The sequence below is a fragment of the Pteropus vampyrus genome, unplaced genomic scaffold, assembly GCF_000151845.1.
Source record: "Pteropus vampyrus isolate Shadow unplaced genomic scaffold, Pvam_2.0 Scaffold54, whole genome shotgun sequence".
NCBI lineage: Eukaryota > Metazoa > Chordata > Mammalia > Chiroptera > Pteropodidae > Pteropus > Pteropus vampyrus.
The window spans coordinates 169,785-188,873 of record NW_011888835.1 but is presented as its reverse complement, the minus strand read 5'-3'; the positions used below and the strand labels follow the sequence as shown (position 1 = coordinate 188,873).

The following is a 19,089-nucleotide window of genomic DNA, read 5'->3' as shown; positions in this document are numbered from 1 at the left end:
GCTTCCCCTCACCATAGCTGAGCGTATTTCTTCTTCCTCTGTGTTCTCTTAGTGCCCTCTCTCTGTGTTGCACTCATCATGTCCTACCTCATATCCTAGTTGTTGGTCTAGACATCTCGTCTCCTACAAGCAGCCTCGAGCACCAGAACTGTTCTTCTCCATGATCCCCCACCCGCCCACTGCCGTAGCATGTGCAAGATTCAACACATATTTGAAATGGGCTAAATTGAATATCATGAATATCATCTTGGTTTCCAGTTCTTAGATCTTTATGAATTCTGATTATACGATACCAGGCAGAGGGGGCCAAGAAGAAAGCAGACTCTGGAGTAAGATAAGCTAGCTCTGCTGTTTACTAGCCCTGTGACGTGAGGCAAATCTCATCATCAATCAGAACATCAGTTTCCTCGTCCGTACTCTGTATGACTTTGAGAGAAATGATGAAAGGAAATAGCAGACACAGAGTTCTTGACAGCTCTGGCTTTTAGTACACAGTGTCTAGTAACATTAGTATCTGGCTTTGTCATTCGCTGTGTTATCTCTTCAAGGCTTGTGTAATATGTGGTCAGCTGTCAACAGCATGCCTCCCATGTTTTCATTCATGTCATTAATAAAGCATGTTAAGAAGGATAAGGGCAAGGATGGAGCCAGGTGACAGGTTACTAGAGATTTCCCTAGAGATTGACAAGCAATCCATTAGTAGGATCCTTCGGGTACTGAACTGTGTAGTCATGCAGTGCACATGCCAAACTCGTTCATAAGACTCTCCTAAGTGTTTTGACTAAGTGTTTGCTGAATTCCACATGTGTGATTTATGTGGCAGCCCACAATCATAACTTCATCAGAAGAGGAAGTGAGAATTGTTTTTCATATCTCAGTGAACTCTTGCTATTCCTACTTGCCTTATAAAGGGACCTTTTCTACAATTTTACTGGACATCAACACCAAACTTAGCACTTGGTGATCTTCAGAATTTATTTATTTTTCTCTGCTTTGATATCCTGTATGCTTTTTGTCTATCTCCAACATGCTACCTCCTTCTTTCTTGATTTCTGAAAAATTAGTAGTGTATTTTCCACAAATATACCTGTAATTTCTTTCAGTACTTTTCTTTCCTCTTTCGATATTCTTGTGAGTCTCCAGGCACTGTGCTTGGTTTTGGGGCTACAGTGGTGAACAAGACAGAGGTCTTCCCAGGATGCATGCTTTTTGCATTCTAAGTTTTATGCTGAAAACTTGAGTTTTAAGAGACTTGGGACAGAGATGAGAGTAGAAGGAATATTTATCTTAATTGTAAACAACACCAGTCTGTCAACCCAGCCTAAATGGAAAGAGGAAGGTAACTCAGTAGAAAACTTTTCCAGGAGCCATTGCTAAATAAGTGCCAAGAGCAGAGAATCCTTTAATACTTTGAAAACTTTGGGGGTGACAGCACCTATTATGTGCTAAATGCTTCATCAGACACTGGGATACAGTGATGAGCAAGCCCTCGAGGAGCTGACATTGTGCTAGGAAATTGCAGACAGAGATTGCAGTGCAGTGTATAAATGCTCATTAAATTCCAGGTGGGGTCAGAGTGTCGAGGAGGAGTTCCTGAGGGAATTAAAGGCAGAAGCTAACCTGAGATCTGAGGAACAGGTAGTAAATAGTTAGCCAGGCCCAGAGGGACAGGAAAATGATCCAGGTAGAGGGAATAGCATGTGTGAAAACTGGGCATCTATAGAGTATTGTGCTGCCTTCAGGAAATGTGATGATTCCGCTGGCTGGGGGAGCAGTGGTGGCAGCAAAGGGCTATAAATCATGCTGCAGAGTTGGGGCTTTATTTTAAGGACATGGGGTGCCATTAAAGGGTTTCAACAGGGGCATCACCTAATGAGATTTATGCTCTGGAGCAGAGTGGAGGATGGAATGCTCAGGGCCACAAGGAGCAGCTGGGACACGGTGTGCAGCTGCTTCATAATTCCAGGCGAGAAATGATGATGGCCTGGAGTGGAGCATTCAGGATGGGAAGAAGCAGCCAGTTCACGGAGTTACTGAACAGACAGATTTGAGCAAGTGGCTGCAACTTAGAAATTGAAAACCGGAGTTATTTATTATAATGATTCTCAAACTTTAGTGTGCCTGAAAGATCACCCCAGAAATTTGTAAAAATGGATTATGGGAATGACTTGAGGAAATTTCAGCCAGCAGATCTGGGGTATGAATCAAGACTCTGTATTTTCAGCAAATAGTCCAGGTGACACTGATGCCGATGGTCCCAGACAACACCTTGAAAAACCTCTTTCTGTTAGATGTTTAAAATAGCAATACTTCCTTAAAGCGTATTCACGATATGTCAACATTTTGTTTTAAAATGAAGAGTCATTCCTATTATCTCTGTTGAAAATTGGTGAATGGCTCAGCCCCAAGGGCTAATGTGGTATTAAAAGAGCAGTCTCCTTGCAAGTGAGTGTTCACTAATTGTGCTCTGTCTGATAAGAGATGCAGAGCAGAGCAGAGCGATGTTAATCTCGTTAAGACCCCTGCTTTCCTCATTCAATAAATATTCTTCTGATTCTCCAAACACTGTGCTTGGCTTTGGGGCTACAGTGGTGAACAAGACAGAGATCTTTTCAGGCTGCATGCTTTTTGCATTCTAAGTTTTGGGCTGCAGACTTTATAAATGAATTTTGCAGGTTTCAGCAAGCCCTTTGCATAAGCAAGCAAATACAGAGAAATCAAATTTTCCCCAACTCTTGAAGTTTCATGCAGATGTGTATACTTGCTCGTTAAGGCATATTTTGGTACATTTATTAGTATGGTATTTCTCAAGTCTAAATGCCCACCTTCAAATTCCGGCTTCACTATAATCGGTGTAACCTTGAGCAAGGGACCTGTTCTCCCCTTCTCTCAACTGTAAAATGGGAATAAAATTGTACCTGTCTCATAGGTTGATGTGAGGATTAAATGAGAATATGTGTGAAGTACACTGAACAGTGTGTGAATTATTAGGCCATTTCTGACCAGTGCTGAGAGAAGCAGGGTAAACTATAAATTTATCACTAGTATTAGAGTTTAGTCATGTAGTAAACACTTCACCTTCTTAAGTCACAGTACTTAAACACACACACACACACACACACACACACACACACACACACTTATGGTGCTCGTATGCAAGAATTCTCAGAGAAATTTAATGTTTACCAACACATACCAACTCTATGGATAACTGGACCAATAAATGATGAAAATTTATTCACTTACAGTAGTCCCCATTATGTCATTTAATTCTTACAGTGATCCCATGCGATAGGCACTGTTTTGATCTCTTTTTAGAGTGAGGGGACTGAGGTTAAGCCATTTCCTGACGGTACACTGTCATCAAATGAAGGGTCAGATATCAGAACGTGGAATCCTCCTATGCTAGAATCTGCTTTTTAACCACAGCTGTTACACAGGTGTTGTCAGTTAGACGAAGCATGGTTTAGTAACACTCAATATTATGCCAAGTAAATGAAGAAATAGACTCATGTTGAATGTGAAATTTGTAAAAATGATTCCCAAAATGTGTTCTGTGGTGTGCAGCTCTGTTTTAAAGCCAGTCAAGCCTGCTCTGTTTCTCAGGAAGCTTGCGTGGGGGGCCTCAACCAGAGGCAGTGGTTCTCAGATTCCAGATTCTAAAGTGTTTGTTGAAACCCCAGTTCCTGAGCCCCACTCCTGACTCTGAGTTGCTGACTCCTTAGGTCTGGGGTGGGGCCTGAGAATCTGCATTTCAAATGAGTTTCCAGGGGAGGCAGAGGCTGCTGGTTTGAGACCACACTTTGAGAGCCACTGTCATAGGAGAAGGAGAAGGTGATTGGTGGATTTCGGAGCAAAGGATGGTTTAAAATCTATCTTTCAACTGCCTGATTTGCTCCACGGACCTAGTTACTTAAATTCACAGGACGATGAAGCAACAAGTATCAGATGTAACAGGTAGATGCTTGGATCCGAATCGAAAGCAGAAATCTTTACTTTGGCTTTCACGATTCTGAAGCAGGGCATTTGCTTTCTAAGACAGAAACGTTTGCACAGTCCCTCCCCCTTCTCTAAGACGGCAGGGCCTGTTTTAAAACTCAGACGTTTCCCTTACTCATCTCAAGCGCAGAATTTGCCCTTAGAACTAGGTAATTAACCAAGTCCTGGGCTTCATCAAGCACTAGCACATACTCACAAGGATGCCACCACCTGTCCCCCTTTCTTCCCACCCTGGGACATGGGGTTCCCTCCCCCCCGCCGCCCCAATGAGGTAATATGCATAATTTGGTAACTCTGGGTCAGCTTCTTACGTTCATGGGCTGGTCTCATCGCCAAGACTAAGGGAAAAGGTCGTGGAGTGACCTAAGCCAGACCTAACATGACGTTAGGTAATTCCTGATCTCTTAGGGCTACTCAGGGTCCGAACAGCCCTAGGACAAAGGGTCGCCCTAGGACGAAGGGTCACCTTAGGCATGTTGGATCCTAAAACTGGGATGAGGTTATGCAGTGATTCTGCTTTGACTTTTAACTCTTGATTCTCCGTAACAATGAGAAGGACAGGGGTGTAAGGACAAATAATCCGAAGAGCATTTCTTTTTGCCTGTGGAACATCACATAAAAGTGCATTTACTCTTTTTTTTTTTTTTTTTCCTTAGGGAGACTTGTGCCTCTGGAAATGCAAATAGATGTTTATCAGAATGGAAAATCTAGCTAGATGAGTAACTGGAATAAACCCAACTCATTTTTTCATCCTCAGGAGAATGAAGAAATAAATTATAGTATGTCATACAAATAAAATATTAGCAGTCAAATGAAGGCACTACAACCTGTTATAAAAAAACAGAGCAGAGAACAACATAAATCTACCTTTTAGGAATATGTATAGATGTGATCATTCTTCGTGAAAATGAGAGCAAGGAAATGGTGAACAGGTGACAGGATGAGAGAGGTAGATGTAAGTTAGTGACACGTTCTAGTTCTCGTGATGCAGGTGGTGTGAGGACGTCGAGGTATTTGAAGCGGAGCGCGGCCGAGTGCTGGCCAGGCCCAGTGACGTAACTGCTGGCAGACTATTCCGTGGAGTGAATGTGGTCAGCGCTGCTGAGAAGGTCCAGGGAGCGAGGCAGGTGTGAGACCCGACATCAGTGTAGATCATGGTCCAGGACACTCCTGGTGCTGCTGCCAAAAGTGGACAGGAACCTGCTCGTGGGGAGCGAATATGTAGGGTGTGTTCTGGAGGCTGTCACACGGTGGTGACAGGGATGAGGGGAGGCCGTCTAGGCTAGTAGGTCTTAGAGTCAATTAGGGACAGAAGCGAGGTTAAAAAAAAAAAAAGTTGTGTTGTTTTAGAGCCCTTGTTGCATGTCTCTGCAGCGAGTTGTAAATTATGTCATCTTTTTCCTAGCAAGTAGATGCTTAGTTCCATTCACAGTCTCTAGCTGCTTGCAGACAGCACCGCCTCACTGAGAAGAGTGGAAAACGAGGTGACTTCAACAAAGACCAATCTTGTCCTCCTCCTTTATATTTGGGACTTATAGTCACAGACAGATCCTCGCCCGACCATGACTTTTTAGTGGTGGTGGCATCTCAGTCTCCATTTCTCTCTCCCACCCCTTCACCTCCTCCCTCCTCTATTAACTCCCCCAGAGTGACACCCCTGCTCTGAACCCACCACCCACCGGCACCTCAGGTGCTGCTTTTCCCTGATTTAGGTTTTCCTGCCAGACATGGAGGACAGACGCCTCATTTTGGTAAACACTGGATAAATACGTCTCCTTAAATAGAAGTGCCAGGCTCTGCAGCTAGTTTTTTAAAGGGGCAGAAATTTAGACCAGTATAAACCATGGGTCAACTGCTAAGTTTCCTACAAGTTTTACAGACCAACATTTGTGCACGTGGGTTTGGCTGGAACTGGCCAGCTTTGAACAACCTGTGCCTTCTCTCTGTCCCCGTTTCCCCTCCAATCCTCTGAAATGCATTTAGGCCAGGAAGGTGTTTCTGGAGAGCTGTGGGGAGACAGGCAACTGTAAATGAAACCCATCTCTCCTGTGTATTTTGCCTGTGAATTACTCTTCTTGGCTGCCTCTCTACCTTAACTTCTCACTCACTCCACTTCCCCAGGAGGAAAGGCCTTGTCATTTGACCAGACCTGGAGAGAGATTCCAGTTGCTCTTATCTTTGGGGCTCTCCTCCTCACAACCTGGTCAGTGACTACTTGCCGCACAGCCATCTATGGGAATTACTGAAAATGCAGATTCCTACATTCCCCCCCATATTTTCTGAACTGAGATTTCTATGAACATTGCCCAGAAATCTGCACTGTTATTCAACTTCCCAGATGATCCTAATGCACAGCAAGTTTTAGGAATCATTGCATTATTAATAATAATTATAAGATTTATGTTTATGAGCATGTCAAACACTTCCCATGCATTTCACTTTTCATTCAGCTTCACAACCCTACAAGGTAGGAATCCTTATTCACCCAGAGCAAGGCTTGACACATGACACATGGCGGGTGCTTATAAAAATTCATACGTGCACACATATACATGTATGTGTTTGTATATACATATATGTATATGTGCGTATATAAAAATAAGGAAACTAATGTTTAGAGAAATCAAAAACTCTTGACCAAGAACACATAACTAGTGAGAGGTGGAGCCAAGCTTTACAGTGCCTTTTTTAGGTTGAGCTAGTTGGTGTGTGAATTTGCAGGTTGGCGCCTCCCTCTGGTGATGCTGGGTGGTGCATGGCAGAAACACTGGAGAATGCAAGAGGCATCTGATTGGCCCCTGATTGAACCAATTGATCTCTAGCGTTCTCTTGGCCATCTCTGGTAAATTGACACGACCACCTATTTATTTACTACTAATGAAGGGAGGTTGGGTGATCATTCACAAAGCCAAACAGCACCCATTCTCCTCCCCTGTACTCTACTGAGGTTGGTTAAGGCACTCTTAATTTTATCTAGGGATGAAGCAGAGGGAGACTAGATGTATCCTGGTTCCCTGTGGGAAATTAATAAACTTTTTGCCCTGGTGAGAAATTTTTACTTCCTCCTCCTTTCTTGCAGTCCCTTTACACCTTTATCATTTCTTTCATCTACTTTCTTGGTCAGCGGGTGGATTGCCTGTATTTCTGCCAGGACAAGTAGAGCCGGCTCAAGATAAAGGAATGCATTAGGTGGAGTTGTCCTTGACCCTGGTGGCCCTCTTGGGCCTCCTCTCCCACGCTCCTTCCCTTTCTCAAATCTCCAAAGCTATGTGGCTCAGGTGACTGGTCTCTGCTAAAAGATGCAGCTGTTATAAACCTGTGTGTTTACCCTGGGGCTTTCCAAAGGCAGGCTTCGAACCCAGGAGCAATTTTAGTTTTTGGAGGAGGCCAGGAAGAGTTTGTTGTACAACTGTAGATCTTTAGACGTAGTCTGTTGCGTATGTGTGTGTGCGTGTGCGCACGTACACACACACACACACAAACACACACAGAGTAAAAAATAGAAAAATGCTCTCTACTGAAGAATGGCTGAGGGGAAAATCACCTTTTGTAAAGACTGTTTATAAAAATGTATGACTTAAGTGGAATAAGGCATTTCCTGTTGTGGGATTTTTTAAGAGAAAGGTGTTTGAAAAGCCTTCTTCTGGCCTTTTGGCCACTGTACCTGTAGTTCTAGCTAGAAATAATAAAAGCTAACATTGAGTATTTGCTATATGCCAGGCAGAGTTCTAATTTTTTTCATGATTCACCTAATTCCCACAATCCCTCTGAAATACTTATTATCTATCCTGATTTTACAGATGAGGAAACTAAGACAGAGAGAGATAGTAAATAACTTGCTCAAGGTTTCACAGAGGAAAGAACCATGATTCAAACCCATGTGGCTTGACTCCAAAGCCTTCTTAATACCACATTATGTGGTATAATTACTTTTATTCTGAATAATTTTCCTTTAGAAATGTAGACTTTTTAAATAAAAAAAACTAATTGTCTACAATCGCACTGTACTCCTATTTATTATATTTTTTTATAATGAGTAATATACATATGATTAGAAAAGCCAGGTGGCTCAGAAAGATATAAAAAAGAAAGTAAGAGTCTCTTTATAGCCTTTCTGTGCCATTCCCAAAGGAAACCACTGTTAACAGATCTATTCTGATCCCTCCAGAAAAGGGTTCTATGCAAATAGCAGGTTATATAGTATTTAAAGATTTTTTTACACAAAAGCAGACATGCCACACCCACTAGTTTGCATCTTGCTTTATTTATTCAATAACTGGTTTTCCAGATCTCTTCACTTCAGCACACACACGTTCATGTCACTCCTTTTCATGATTAGAGTCCCTATCGATGGACAATTCCATTGTCTTTTTGGATGCTTCTGTGCAGGATAAATTCCTAGCAGTATAGCTTTCTTTGTATGCACGTTGCTTCGGTTCACACTCTCTCTAACTCTTATCAGAGTGTCTGTTTCCCCAAATCCTGAAGAAAATCAGTATTATCAAACTTTGGCTTTTTATTCTTTGCCAATTCGATGAAGAAAATCCTCTTGTTTTCTTTAACATTTTTAATGTTATATATTTCATTTTTAATGAAATCGTATGGCTTTTCATGTATTTGGTCATTTGTTTTTCTTGATTTTTTCTGTGAGCCTGCTGTTCATGTCCTTTGCCCATTTTCCTGTTAGGTTTTCTTTTTCAAATTTGTATGAGCTTTTGATAAATTATGGAGATTAACCCTTTATCATATGCTGTAAATAATTTCTTTAACTTTATTATTTCTTTTGACCGCTAGATTTATCAATACAAAATTATTCACTTCTAAATACTTTAAATATGAACTTTTTATTTTTAAATGTTTATACATTTGTTTTTAAGTCTATGACTTCATCCATCTCACATAAATCAGAATGAAGATATTTTCTAAAATTATGATATAAATAAAAATGTTTACAATTTTTCAGAAGAATTCTGTTCTGAAATGCCCCAGATGATCCTAATGCACAGCAAGTTTTAGGAATCATTGCATTATTAATAATAATTATAAGATTTATGTTTATGAGCATGTCAAACACTTCCCATGCATTTCACTTTTCATTCAGCTTCACAACCCTACAAGGTAGGAATCCTTATTCACCCAGAGCAAGGCTTGACACATGACACATGGCGGGTGCTTATAAAAATTCATACGTGCACACATATACATGTATGTGTTTGTATATACATATATGTATATGTGCGTATATAAAAATAAGGAAACTAATGTTTAGAGAAATCAAAAACTCTTGACCAAGAACACATAACTAGTGAGAGGTGGAGCCAAGCTTTACAGTGCCTTTTTTAGGTTGAGCTAGTTGGTGTGTGAATTTGCAGGTTGGCGCCTCCCTCTGGTGATGCTGGGTGGTGCATGGCAGAAACACTGGAGAATGCAAGAGGCATCTGATTGGCCCCTGATTGAACCAATTGATCTCTAGCGTTCTCTTGGCCATCTCTGGTAAATTGACACGACCACCTATTTATTTACTACTAATGAAGGGAGGTTGGGTGATCATTCACAAAGCCAAACAGCACCCATTCTCCTCCCCTGTACTCTACTGAGGTTGGTTAAGGCACTCTTAATTTTATCTAGGGATGAAGCAGAGGGAGACTAGATGTATCCTGGTTCCCTGTGGGAAATTAATAAACTTTTTGCCCTGGTGAGAAATTTTTACTTCCTCCTCCTTTCTTGCAGTCCCTTTACACCTTTATCATTTCTTTCATCTACTTTCTTGGTCAGCGGGTGGATTGCCTGTATTTCTGCCAGGACAAGTAGAGCCGGCTCAAGATAAAGGAATGCATTAGGTGGAGTTGTCCTTGACCCTGGTGGCCCTCTTGGGCCTCCTCTCCCACGCTCCTTCCCTTTCTCAAATCTCCAAAGCTATGTGGCTCAGGTGACTGGTCTCTGCTAAAAGATGCAGCTGTTATAAACCTGTGTGTTTACCCTGGGGCTTTCCAAAGGCAGGCTTCGAACCCAGGAGCAATTTTAGTTTTTGGAGGAGGCCAGGAAGAGTTTGTTGTACGACTGTAGATCTTTAGACGTAGTCTGTTGCGTATGTGTGTGTGCGTGTGCGCACGTACACACACACACACACACACACAAACACACACAGAGTAAAAAATAGAAAAATGCTCTCTACTGAAGAATGGCTGAGGGGAAAATCACCTTTTGTAAAGACTGTTTATAAAAATGTATGACTTAAGTGGAATAAGGCATTTCCTGTTGTGGGATTTTTTAAGAGAAAGGTGTTTGAAAAGCCTTCTTCTGGCCTTTTGGCCACTGTACCTGTAGTTCTAGCTAGAAATAATAAAAGCTAACATTGAGTATTTGCTATATGCCAGGCAGAGTTCTAATTTTTTTCATGATTCACCTAATTCCCACAATCCCTCTGAAATACTTATTATCTATCCTGATTTTACAGATGAGGAAACTAAGACAGAGAGAGATAGTAAATAACTTGCTCAAGGTTTCACAGAGGAAAGAACCATGATTCAAACCCATGTGGCTTGACTCCAAAGCCTTCTTAATACCACATTATGTGGTATAATTACTTTTATTCTGAATAATTTTCCTTTAGAAATGTAGACTTTTTAAATAAAAAAAACTAATTGTCTACAATCGCACTGTACTCCTATTTATTATATTTTTTTATAATGAGTAATATACATATGATTAGAAAAGCCAGGTGGCTCAGAAAGATATAAAAAAGAAAGTAAGAGTCTCTTTATAGCCTTTCTGTGCCATTCCCAAAGGAAACCACTGTTAACAGATCTATTCTGATCCCTCCAGAAAAGGGTTCTATGCAAATAGCAGGTTATATAGTATTTAAAGATTTTTTTACACAAAAGCAGACATGCCACACCCACTAGTTTGCATCTTGCTTTATTTATTCAATAACTGGTTTTCCAGATCTCTTCACTTCAGCACACACACGTTCATGTCACTCCTTTTCATGATTAGAGTCCCTATCGATGGACAATTCCATTGTCTTTTTGGATGCTTCTGTGCAGGATAAATTCCTAGCAGTATAGCTTTCTTTGTATGCACGTTGCTTCGGTTCACACTCTCTCTAACTCTTATCAGAGTGTCTGTTTCCCCAAATCCTGAAGAAAATCAGTATTATCAAACTTTGGCTTTTTATTCTTTGCCAATTCGATGAAGAAAATCCTCTTGTTTTCTTTAACATTTTTAATGTTATATATTTCATTTTTAATGAAATCGTATGGCTTTTCATGTATTTGGTCATTTGTTTTTCTTGATTTTTTCTGTGAGCCTGCTGTTCATGTCCTTTGCCCATTTTCCTGTTAGGTTTTCTTTTTCAAATTTGTATGAGCTTTTGATAAATTATGGAGATTAACCCTTTATCATATGCTGTAAATAATTTCTTTAACTTTATTATTTCTTTTGACCGCTAGATTTATCAATACAAAATTATTCACTTCTAAATACTTTAAATATGAACTTTTTATTTTTAAATGTTTATACATTTGTTTTTAAGTCTATGACTTCATCCATCTCACATAAATCAGAATGAAGATATTTTCTAAAATTATGATATAAATAAAAATGTTTACAATTTTTCAGAAGAATTCTGTTCTGAAATGCAAATATACATATGTGCGTGTATATATAATTATATATATATATATACACGCACATATGTATATAATTTATTGACCTTTTTGATCAAATATTTCCCTTCTGACATAAACATCCATGGGGGGTTCAGAGAGTAGTTTACAAAAACTAAAACAAAAGTCCTCTTTAAGCCATGAAGCATTTTTTTTATTCTTTAGCTGGATCCCCCAAAGCTTTGCAGCTAAGAATCTGTTCTACTGCATCTACTTTAGCTTCTTTTATAGTGTTTTCTATAATTACATCTATCCACTGCCCCAGCTGCTCCCTTAATAGCTCTACTTGGCTTCAGTGAAAATGGCTCATCTCTCTTCCCTGGAGACATTTAAATAAAAGATCTGTGTATGTGTGTGGGGGGACGAGGGGTGAGAAGATAAAGGGATGAGGGATTGGTTTGTTGTGCTTTTTTTTTTTCTTTTTTAATTTGCTGCCTCTATTTGAGTTGGGGCTATAGGTGGCCAATCTGAATTAATTTGATAGCTTCGTGGTGACCCCTTAAGGATAAAGGAGAGTTTGGAGTTGCTCCGATCCCTGGTTTAGAATGGTTTGCTACAGCTTTGTGGATGTTAGGATTGCTCTGTTCTCAGAGGCCTGTGATACCCTGATGTATTGGGACTTCGCAGTATCCTGAAAGCAGGCAAAAATAATAACGTCCTCAGAGACCAGATCGCAGGCAGTGTTTTTTTTTTTTTAAAAAAATGTCTAGTTATCAGTTTTTGAACATATTCTTTTTGTTTCCATTTTTCCTTCCTTCTCTAATTCCCGACCTTACCATCATATGCACAGGATGCTTATTAGCCTAACGTTATGAATAAAAATAACACCTCCCCAGAGAATCCAGCAATACTACCAAACAGAAAACCACCAAAGTTTCTGGAGGCCACCAGAAATAGTTGGAAATGCCTTCTGCTGCAGGATGCTCTGTCATCAAGATTGGCCCCACGAGGTGACTTCAAGGTCATCAGGTTTATCCTCCCCGTTCAGTCCTGGAGTCCTGCTCCACCAACCGCGGCAGCTAATTGAAGACGGTATTGATAAGGAGCGAAGACAGTGTTGATGAGGAGGACTTAGCTATGCGTATTTTAACTTCTCTTCAGCTTTTTCAAGTACATCTTTCCAACAACCAAATATTGTTTCCCACACTCTGTTGTTTCCCTGGACGTCAGAGATTTACCAGTCGGGCGTCTACACATAGGCAGGTGGGGGCAAATACTCTTGACCACAAAAACTGCTTTAGGCTAATGCTATTTACAAAGTCCCTGTGGAATATATATCAAAAGCCTTTACATTGAACATCGTCTTTGGCTTAAAAATTCTACTTTTAGGAATTTATGCCGAAGGAATAAGCAGGTAATGTCTGTGTAAGACATCCACTGAATGCCACGCTTTTATCTAAGAAGCAGCCTGGGTTTCAGTCTTGGCTCCACTTTCCATTAGTTGTGTCACCTTGTTTGTGTCACTCAGCTTCTCTGCCGTATCTGTACAAAGGACTGATAATTGTCCCTACCTCATAAGGTCTGTACTGTCGTGAGAAATAAATGACATAATACATAAAAGATGCTTAGGATAGTTTCTGGCACTTACTGTTTGTTACTAATAATAGGAAAATTGGACATAGCCTACATATTCATTGATTTACTAGAACAAAACTGGTATGTTTTAAAGATATTCACATATTAAAAAAAAAAAAAAACCAATTAGCTTACATAATAATGTATTAAGTATGAGTGCCGAATAGCTATATACCAAAAGGTTAACTTGTGTGTGTGTGTGTGTGTGTGTGTGTGGTAATGCAAGTATTGACCACCATTTTCCCTCTGGATCATTGCCGTTTTCTAAATTTTCTACAAAGGAAATGTATAGTATAATAAAAGCTGTCTTTTAACTACTTCAGAATAATAACAATGGCCAACATTTATTGAGAGCTTACAACGAAGATCAGGTTTGTATATGCGCACACATATATGAATGCGTACATACATCCATTGCTTACAATAACCATGAGGCAGATGCTATGGTTATCATCTCCATTTCACAGATTAGGAAACCGAGGCACAGAGAGCTGAAGTAACGTGCCTCAAATCCTCCCTCTCGTAAGTAGTAGAGGTGGGATTTGAACCCAGGCTGTCTGATTCAGGGCTTATATTTTTAGGTTAGGTACTCTTTTTGTATGATTTTAGTAATCCAAAAGAGCAGTGAACTGGAGCACCCACAACAGTGACCTAGTCGATCACACTGTTTAAAGGAAGTGAATAAAGGGCACCTCTCCTTCCTTGTATCTTTGTTGCCAACTAATATATAAATCGAAGATTCTCAGGTCTCCAGCTTGCTTCTTAGTTATCTTGCTTAGTAAATGTGGGGAGAGTATATCAGATGAGGTAGGAAAATCGACTTTTCTATGTATCCCTTAAAAAGAGTGCATTGGCTTTACATTAACCAAACTGCAAATAGTTTGTATTTTTTCAAATCGTCAACTGAAATAATTGAGAAGAAACATATACATGTTTCACTGTCATGTTACTCAGATAGTCCTGAATGCAGCTGCTGGGGACCCGGAATGAGTCTTCTAATCTCTTTCAGATGTGCAGAAGACAAGTTAGTAACGCACAGGAACAAAGTGAGCTTACACCCTGCAAATACATAAGATTCACTATATTTAGTTCCAGGAGCAAAAATGTGTAGAACGAAGTTTTCCCTTCAGTTCAGAGTACATGATTACCGCAATCAAAGGCATCACAAGGCAACAGTGGATTTTCAGCAATTGTCTGTTTCTATTCTAGAATTTCCACTTCTGTGTGTGCCACTGAATTATAATCGATGGCTTTTTGTGTGTCTGTTAAGGATGAAAATTGGGTGTCTCAGTAATAATTTTACTTTAGAAAATAATATCTTAAACCTGATGGCTGCAACCACAATATCTATTTTTAAGTATTATCCATCTTTATCATTTAATAACCATGCTGGTAATTTACTAGCAGACCAAGCTGGCTGAATTAGGCTGTCAGGATTACGCTGTTCCTGGATGCCACCAGCAATCATCAATCTCTGAGATTGTGAAATATTGCAGTTTAGCCAGTGCATCACTCAGAGGCAACTAATTAAGTTTGAGGAGTTTCTGGAGTTATTACATCATTGGACAAAGTCTCTGAAATCCAGAAGGAATAGCTTGTCCCCATCCTAATAAATTGCCACCCTAAACCTCCTAGAATGCCGCTGGGAGCTGAAATTCACTGCTGTCATCTGTTCCAGGGGTCATTCTTGATCGCTTTTCTGGAAGGGGCTGAACTTCCTGAGAGGTCTCGGAAGCCAGGAAAGGGATTTCTTTCTTGCTGTCTTGCTGTTGCTTACTTTCCCCTCGAGCAAAACTAATACAACAGTCAGTGGGAGGATCCGTTCACCAGAGGGCCAGTCTGGGCTCATCTTGCATGTATGGCTCATCTCGCCATCAGGGAGATGGTGGTGTATGGTTTGTAGAAGTAGCTCAGGGATTTGGGTCCTGGGCAGGATTTGTCACCCACAAGCCTAGTGCACATCAGCTTTGGTCTCTCCAGTGCCTGCCTTGCAAAGTTGTCAAAAGACACAAAGAATAGACAGCATCTCATTAGCTTTGGAACCTCCTAAGCACTCAATATATAGCTTTTATTATAATAATTACTGTTCACTGCTTGTTAGAAACTCAAGGTATTTAGATTATTCATATTTTCCTCAACTCAGAAATGCGAGCTGACTCCAGGTTCTAAACCAGAAATTGTGTTGTAGGAGTTGAGAGGCAAAGTCAAATCAAATGGTACACTTAATTTGTTTTCCAAAAGCATATGGAATTTTTTTTTTAATCCTCTCTTCTTCCCACTTGTTCTCTCTTGTCTCTTCTATTCCCCTTCCCTTCCCCAGGCAGTACATGTAATATTTCCATTATTACAGCTTCAGAACTATGCTTTTTTGTTGTTACAGATGAATTTATATTAATTATTTTACCACACAGCATGTTTCTTATTACATACCATTCTCTAGTCTGTACTCAGAATATAATTTTTGTACCGTAATGAACGATGCTTCCATAGCCCCTAAAAACTAAAATTTTAAATTTAAATATAATTCAGAGGTCCCATCACTGTCACTGGGAACTTTTTCATTCTGTTTGGACATGTTAAATTCCTGCTTTTCATTAAGGTTCTGTTTTCTATAGAAAAACTGCAGCTGCAGTCAGGGAAAGTCAGTAATCAGATAGTGTCGTTCCAGCGGTTATCTGGAGCCCAGGCTTTCTTCCTGACTGCTTCTAACTGGTTGATTATCTGCAGACCCTAACGTGCCACATTCAAGTATGGCTAGCTGACGACAAAAGCCCAAACATAAACTCTCTTGGAAAAACTACTTTTGGACTCACAAGTATGCTTTTCGTTTTGCATGAAGTTTGGGTGGCGTGTGGATGTTGGTGCGACTCATAGGCCTGCACTTCTCCGCGACGTGGGTCACCGTCCATAGTCTGCCAGAGGACTGGCGCTTGTTTATGAGACCAGCCTGACTCTGCTTCTAAGCTGTGTTTGAGAAATGAGGTCCTTGTGTTTGCGTCTTCTCTTGTCTGCTGTGAGGAAAACACTGAGAGCCTGGGCGCTCTGGAAGCCTGCCAGGTGCTGAGTTAAGAGTACAAACGCAGGGAGCCAGGGCCCTTGGAAGGCAGGGGACTGGCCAGCACATTCTCAGCCTCCGTTCCTTCATGCCTCTCTCTCCCCTGTTGTTTTTCAGGTAGTGAAGCTGATTTTAGCTCTTCGAGCAGCACTGGCAGCATTTCCGCTCCTGAGGTCCATATGTCTGCTGCAGGAAGCAAGCGGTCTTCTTTTTCACGCAAGTAGGCACTGTCTCCTGCTCTGTAATTATTAAAATGCTTTGCACAGGTGACTTACCCTGTACTTTCTGTAGAACCACCTGGATGACTGTTCATTCGTATTTTATTATTTTTCATTGAGTGATGTGTGTGTGTGTGTGTTTTTAACAGTGATTTGAAGTTGGTACTTTTCCCTACTCTACCTGTGTGGTCACGTGACTTGGCTTATGTCTGTCCACCCACGGCTGTCTCTCGTCCAGTCCTTGGCTCTGTGTTCACTCCTTCTCTCTCCTTTCTCTTTTCCTCACTCACTTGTGTTTTCATCTGGGTATCAAGCTAGTCTCTCACGTCCCACCCTGCCTGCCCTTCGTGAGTCTGTCATCTCTTACCTGAATTCACCCGCTTTCCTCTAGCTGAGCTTTCTTTTTTCATTTTTGTGAAAGAAGCACTGTGACCTTCTAGCCACCCCCAATATTCACTTGGGGAAGGGGTGTGGGGAGTATGAAGTTCATAGGTATGGGTGGCCACCCCTGAAAGAGGCGGTAGCTCAGTGTGTGGGGCTCTGGAGCCAGGCTCCCTTGGGTTGAATGCCAGCTCCACCACCTACAGGCTGTGTGGCCCCGAGCAAGTTGTTGCTTAACTTCTCTATGCCTCAGCTGCCTCGTCTGTAAAATAGGGTTATAGTCATACCTACCTCATAGGGTTTATTTTTAGGATTAAATTGGTTAACACATGTAAAGTGTGGGATCAGTGCTTAGAGCATAGTAAGTGTCAACAAATGCTCGTTTGGATGGGCGGAGAGAAGGGCTGTGGGGAAATGGGAGTTCAATTTGGCAGGACAGGTTGTAAGTACCAGGATTCTCTGCTACCAGCAGTGGCTTTATTTAGTCATTCAACAAGTATTTATTGAGCATCTACTATGAGATATGTTCTGGAGATATAGCAGTGAACAGAACTCCATGAAAATTATATTCATCCTAGTAGGGAAAGAAAGATGATAAACAAACAAACAAATAAATTTAAAACGTGCAGGGGAAGGATATAGAGATTAATGGGGTGGGGGGCATACTTTTCTTAGTCTGGTTCCGGGGGACATCTGTGATGAGGCGAGCTCTGTACAGGGACTTGAACAAAACGATGGAGTGAGCCAGAGGACACTTGGGGATGATTGGTCTTTAGACGCTGGTCAAGTCACTTCACTGTCCTGGGCCACAGTGTTCACATTTGTAAAGAAGGGGTTGGACTACATGTCTTTCTAAGGTCCGTTCCTGGAGGAAAACTGTTTAGTTTCTAAAAGCTTGCATTTCTAGGAGTCAGTAAGCAAATATTTCTCATTTCTCTTGGGTGAGCAGAAGCTTTGGCTGATGTTTATAAAGGGACCTGAAATCTAAGTGTACAGTTTGTTAAAAACAAAGCTGAAGCCAGACAAAGCTGTAACAAAAGAGAGAAGTACACAGTGAAAAAACACAATTTCTCTATTCCCAAACAGCATCTGTTTTGGAAATAAAGTTCCTCTAGGATCACAGGACATGAATAAAAACAGTCTCCATATAAATCAGACATGGTTGCTCTGAGAATAAACCATTTATCTAAACCATTCAAGAAATTAGCACATACCTGTGGTACAAGGTATCAAAGAACAGAGAAGCAAAATAGAAACGAAAGGGCCTGAAAAAGCCAATTTTATCATTTTATTTTATTTATAGTTTTCTACTGCCTGTAGGTCATGTCCTACAAGCCTAGATGATAGTTTGGAGACCTCATTTTTGTAATATTCTCCATGGTGTGACTTAAGACTTATCATTTCAAAGCTCAAGTCATTTCAGCCACAAACTTTCTCTTGTGTCCTAGCCCTCTACCATTTTTTTTCAAATGTCCATAACTCTTACTTCCTCCTCAAATACCTTTTATTCTCTCGGGGAAAGTTTATCTACCAAACCACCCAAGTACATAGAACATATAGGTCTATAAAATCATGTGGCTTTACTCTTAATCGTGCCTTCTTTTTTTAAATTTTCTTTTTAAATTAGAGTTAACATTCAATATTATTTTATATTAGTTTCAGGTGTACAGCATAATGTTTAGATATTTGTATAATTTACAAAATGGTCCTCTCAATTTGTCTAGTACCCACCTGGCACTAGATCGAGTTATTACAATATTATTGACTATATTCCCTATGCTGTACTTCACATCCCCATGACTATTTCGTAACTACTAATTTATACTTGTTAATCCCTTCCCCTTTTTCACCCAGTCCCCTAACCGCCTACCCATCTGGCAGTCATCAGTGTGTTCTCTGTATCTATGAGTTTGTTTCTGTTTCGTTTTGAAGATACCAGTTTTATTAAGCATTTCAAAGGAATTTGTCTTTGCAGTTCGATTCCAAAGTAATGTCAATAATACTGAGTGACCTAGAGAAAATATTCTGGTCTGGAATCCATGATTTTTCTAAGTGATTAAAAATCGGTGTGTTAAACAAAAAATAGCTATACATAATTCTGTGCAAATTAGATATATGCTTAATAGATGGAAAGTTGAAATTGGCAATGTCTCATTCATTATCCTCACTTTTTCTTATCTGACCCAGGTGCAGA

General features: G+C 40.4%; 1 protein-coding gene across 4 annotated transcripts in view; it reads left to right on the top strand.

The window, feature by feature from the left end:
* SYBU (syntabulin) overlaps positions 1-19,089 on the top strand; it is a 74,016-nt gene that overhangs the window by 43,848 nt on the left and 11,079 nt on the right. For all 4 annotated transcript variants that reach the window (XM_023530779.1, XM_023530780.1, XM_011360362.2 and 1 more), the window contains one exon: positions 16,414-16,516. In XM_023530779.1, the coding sequence (XP_023386547.1) occupies positions 16,414-16,516 (103 nt within the window). The remainder of the gene's footprint in view (positions 1-16,413; positions 16,517-19,089) is intronic.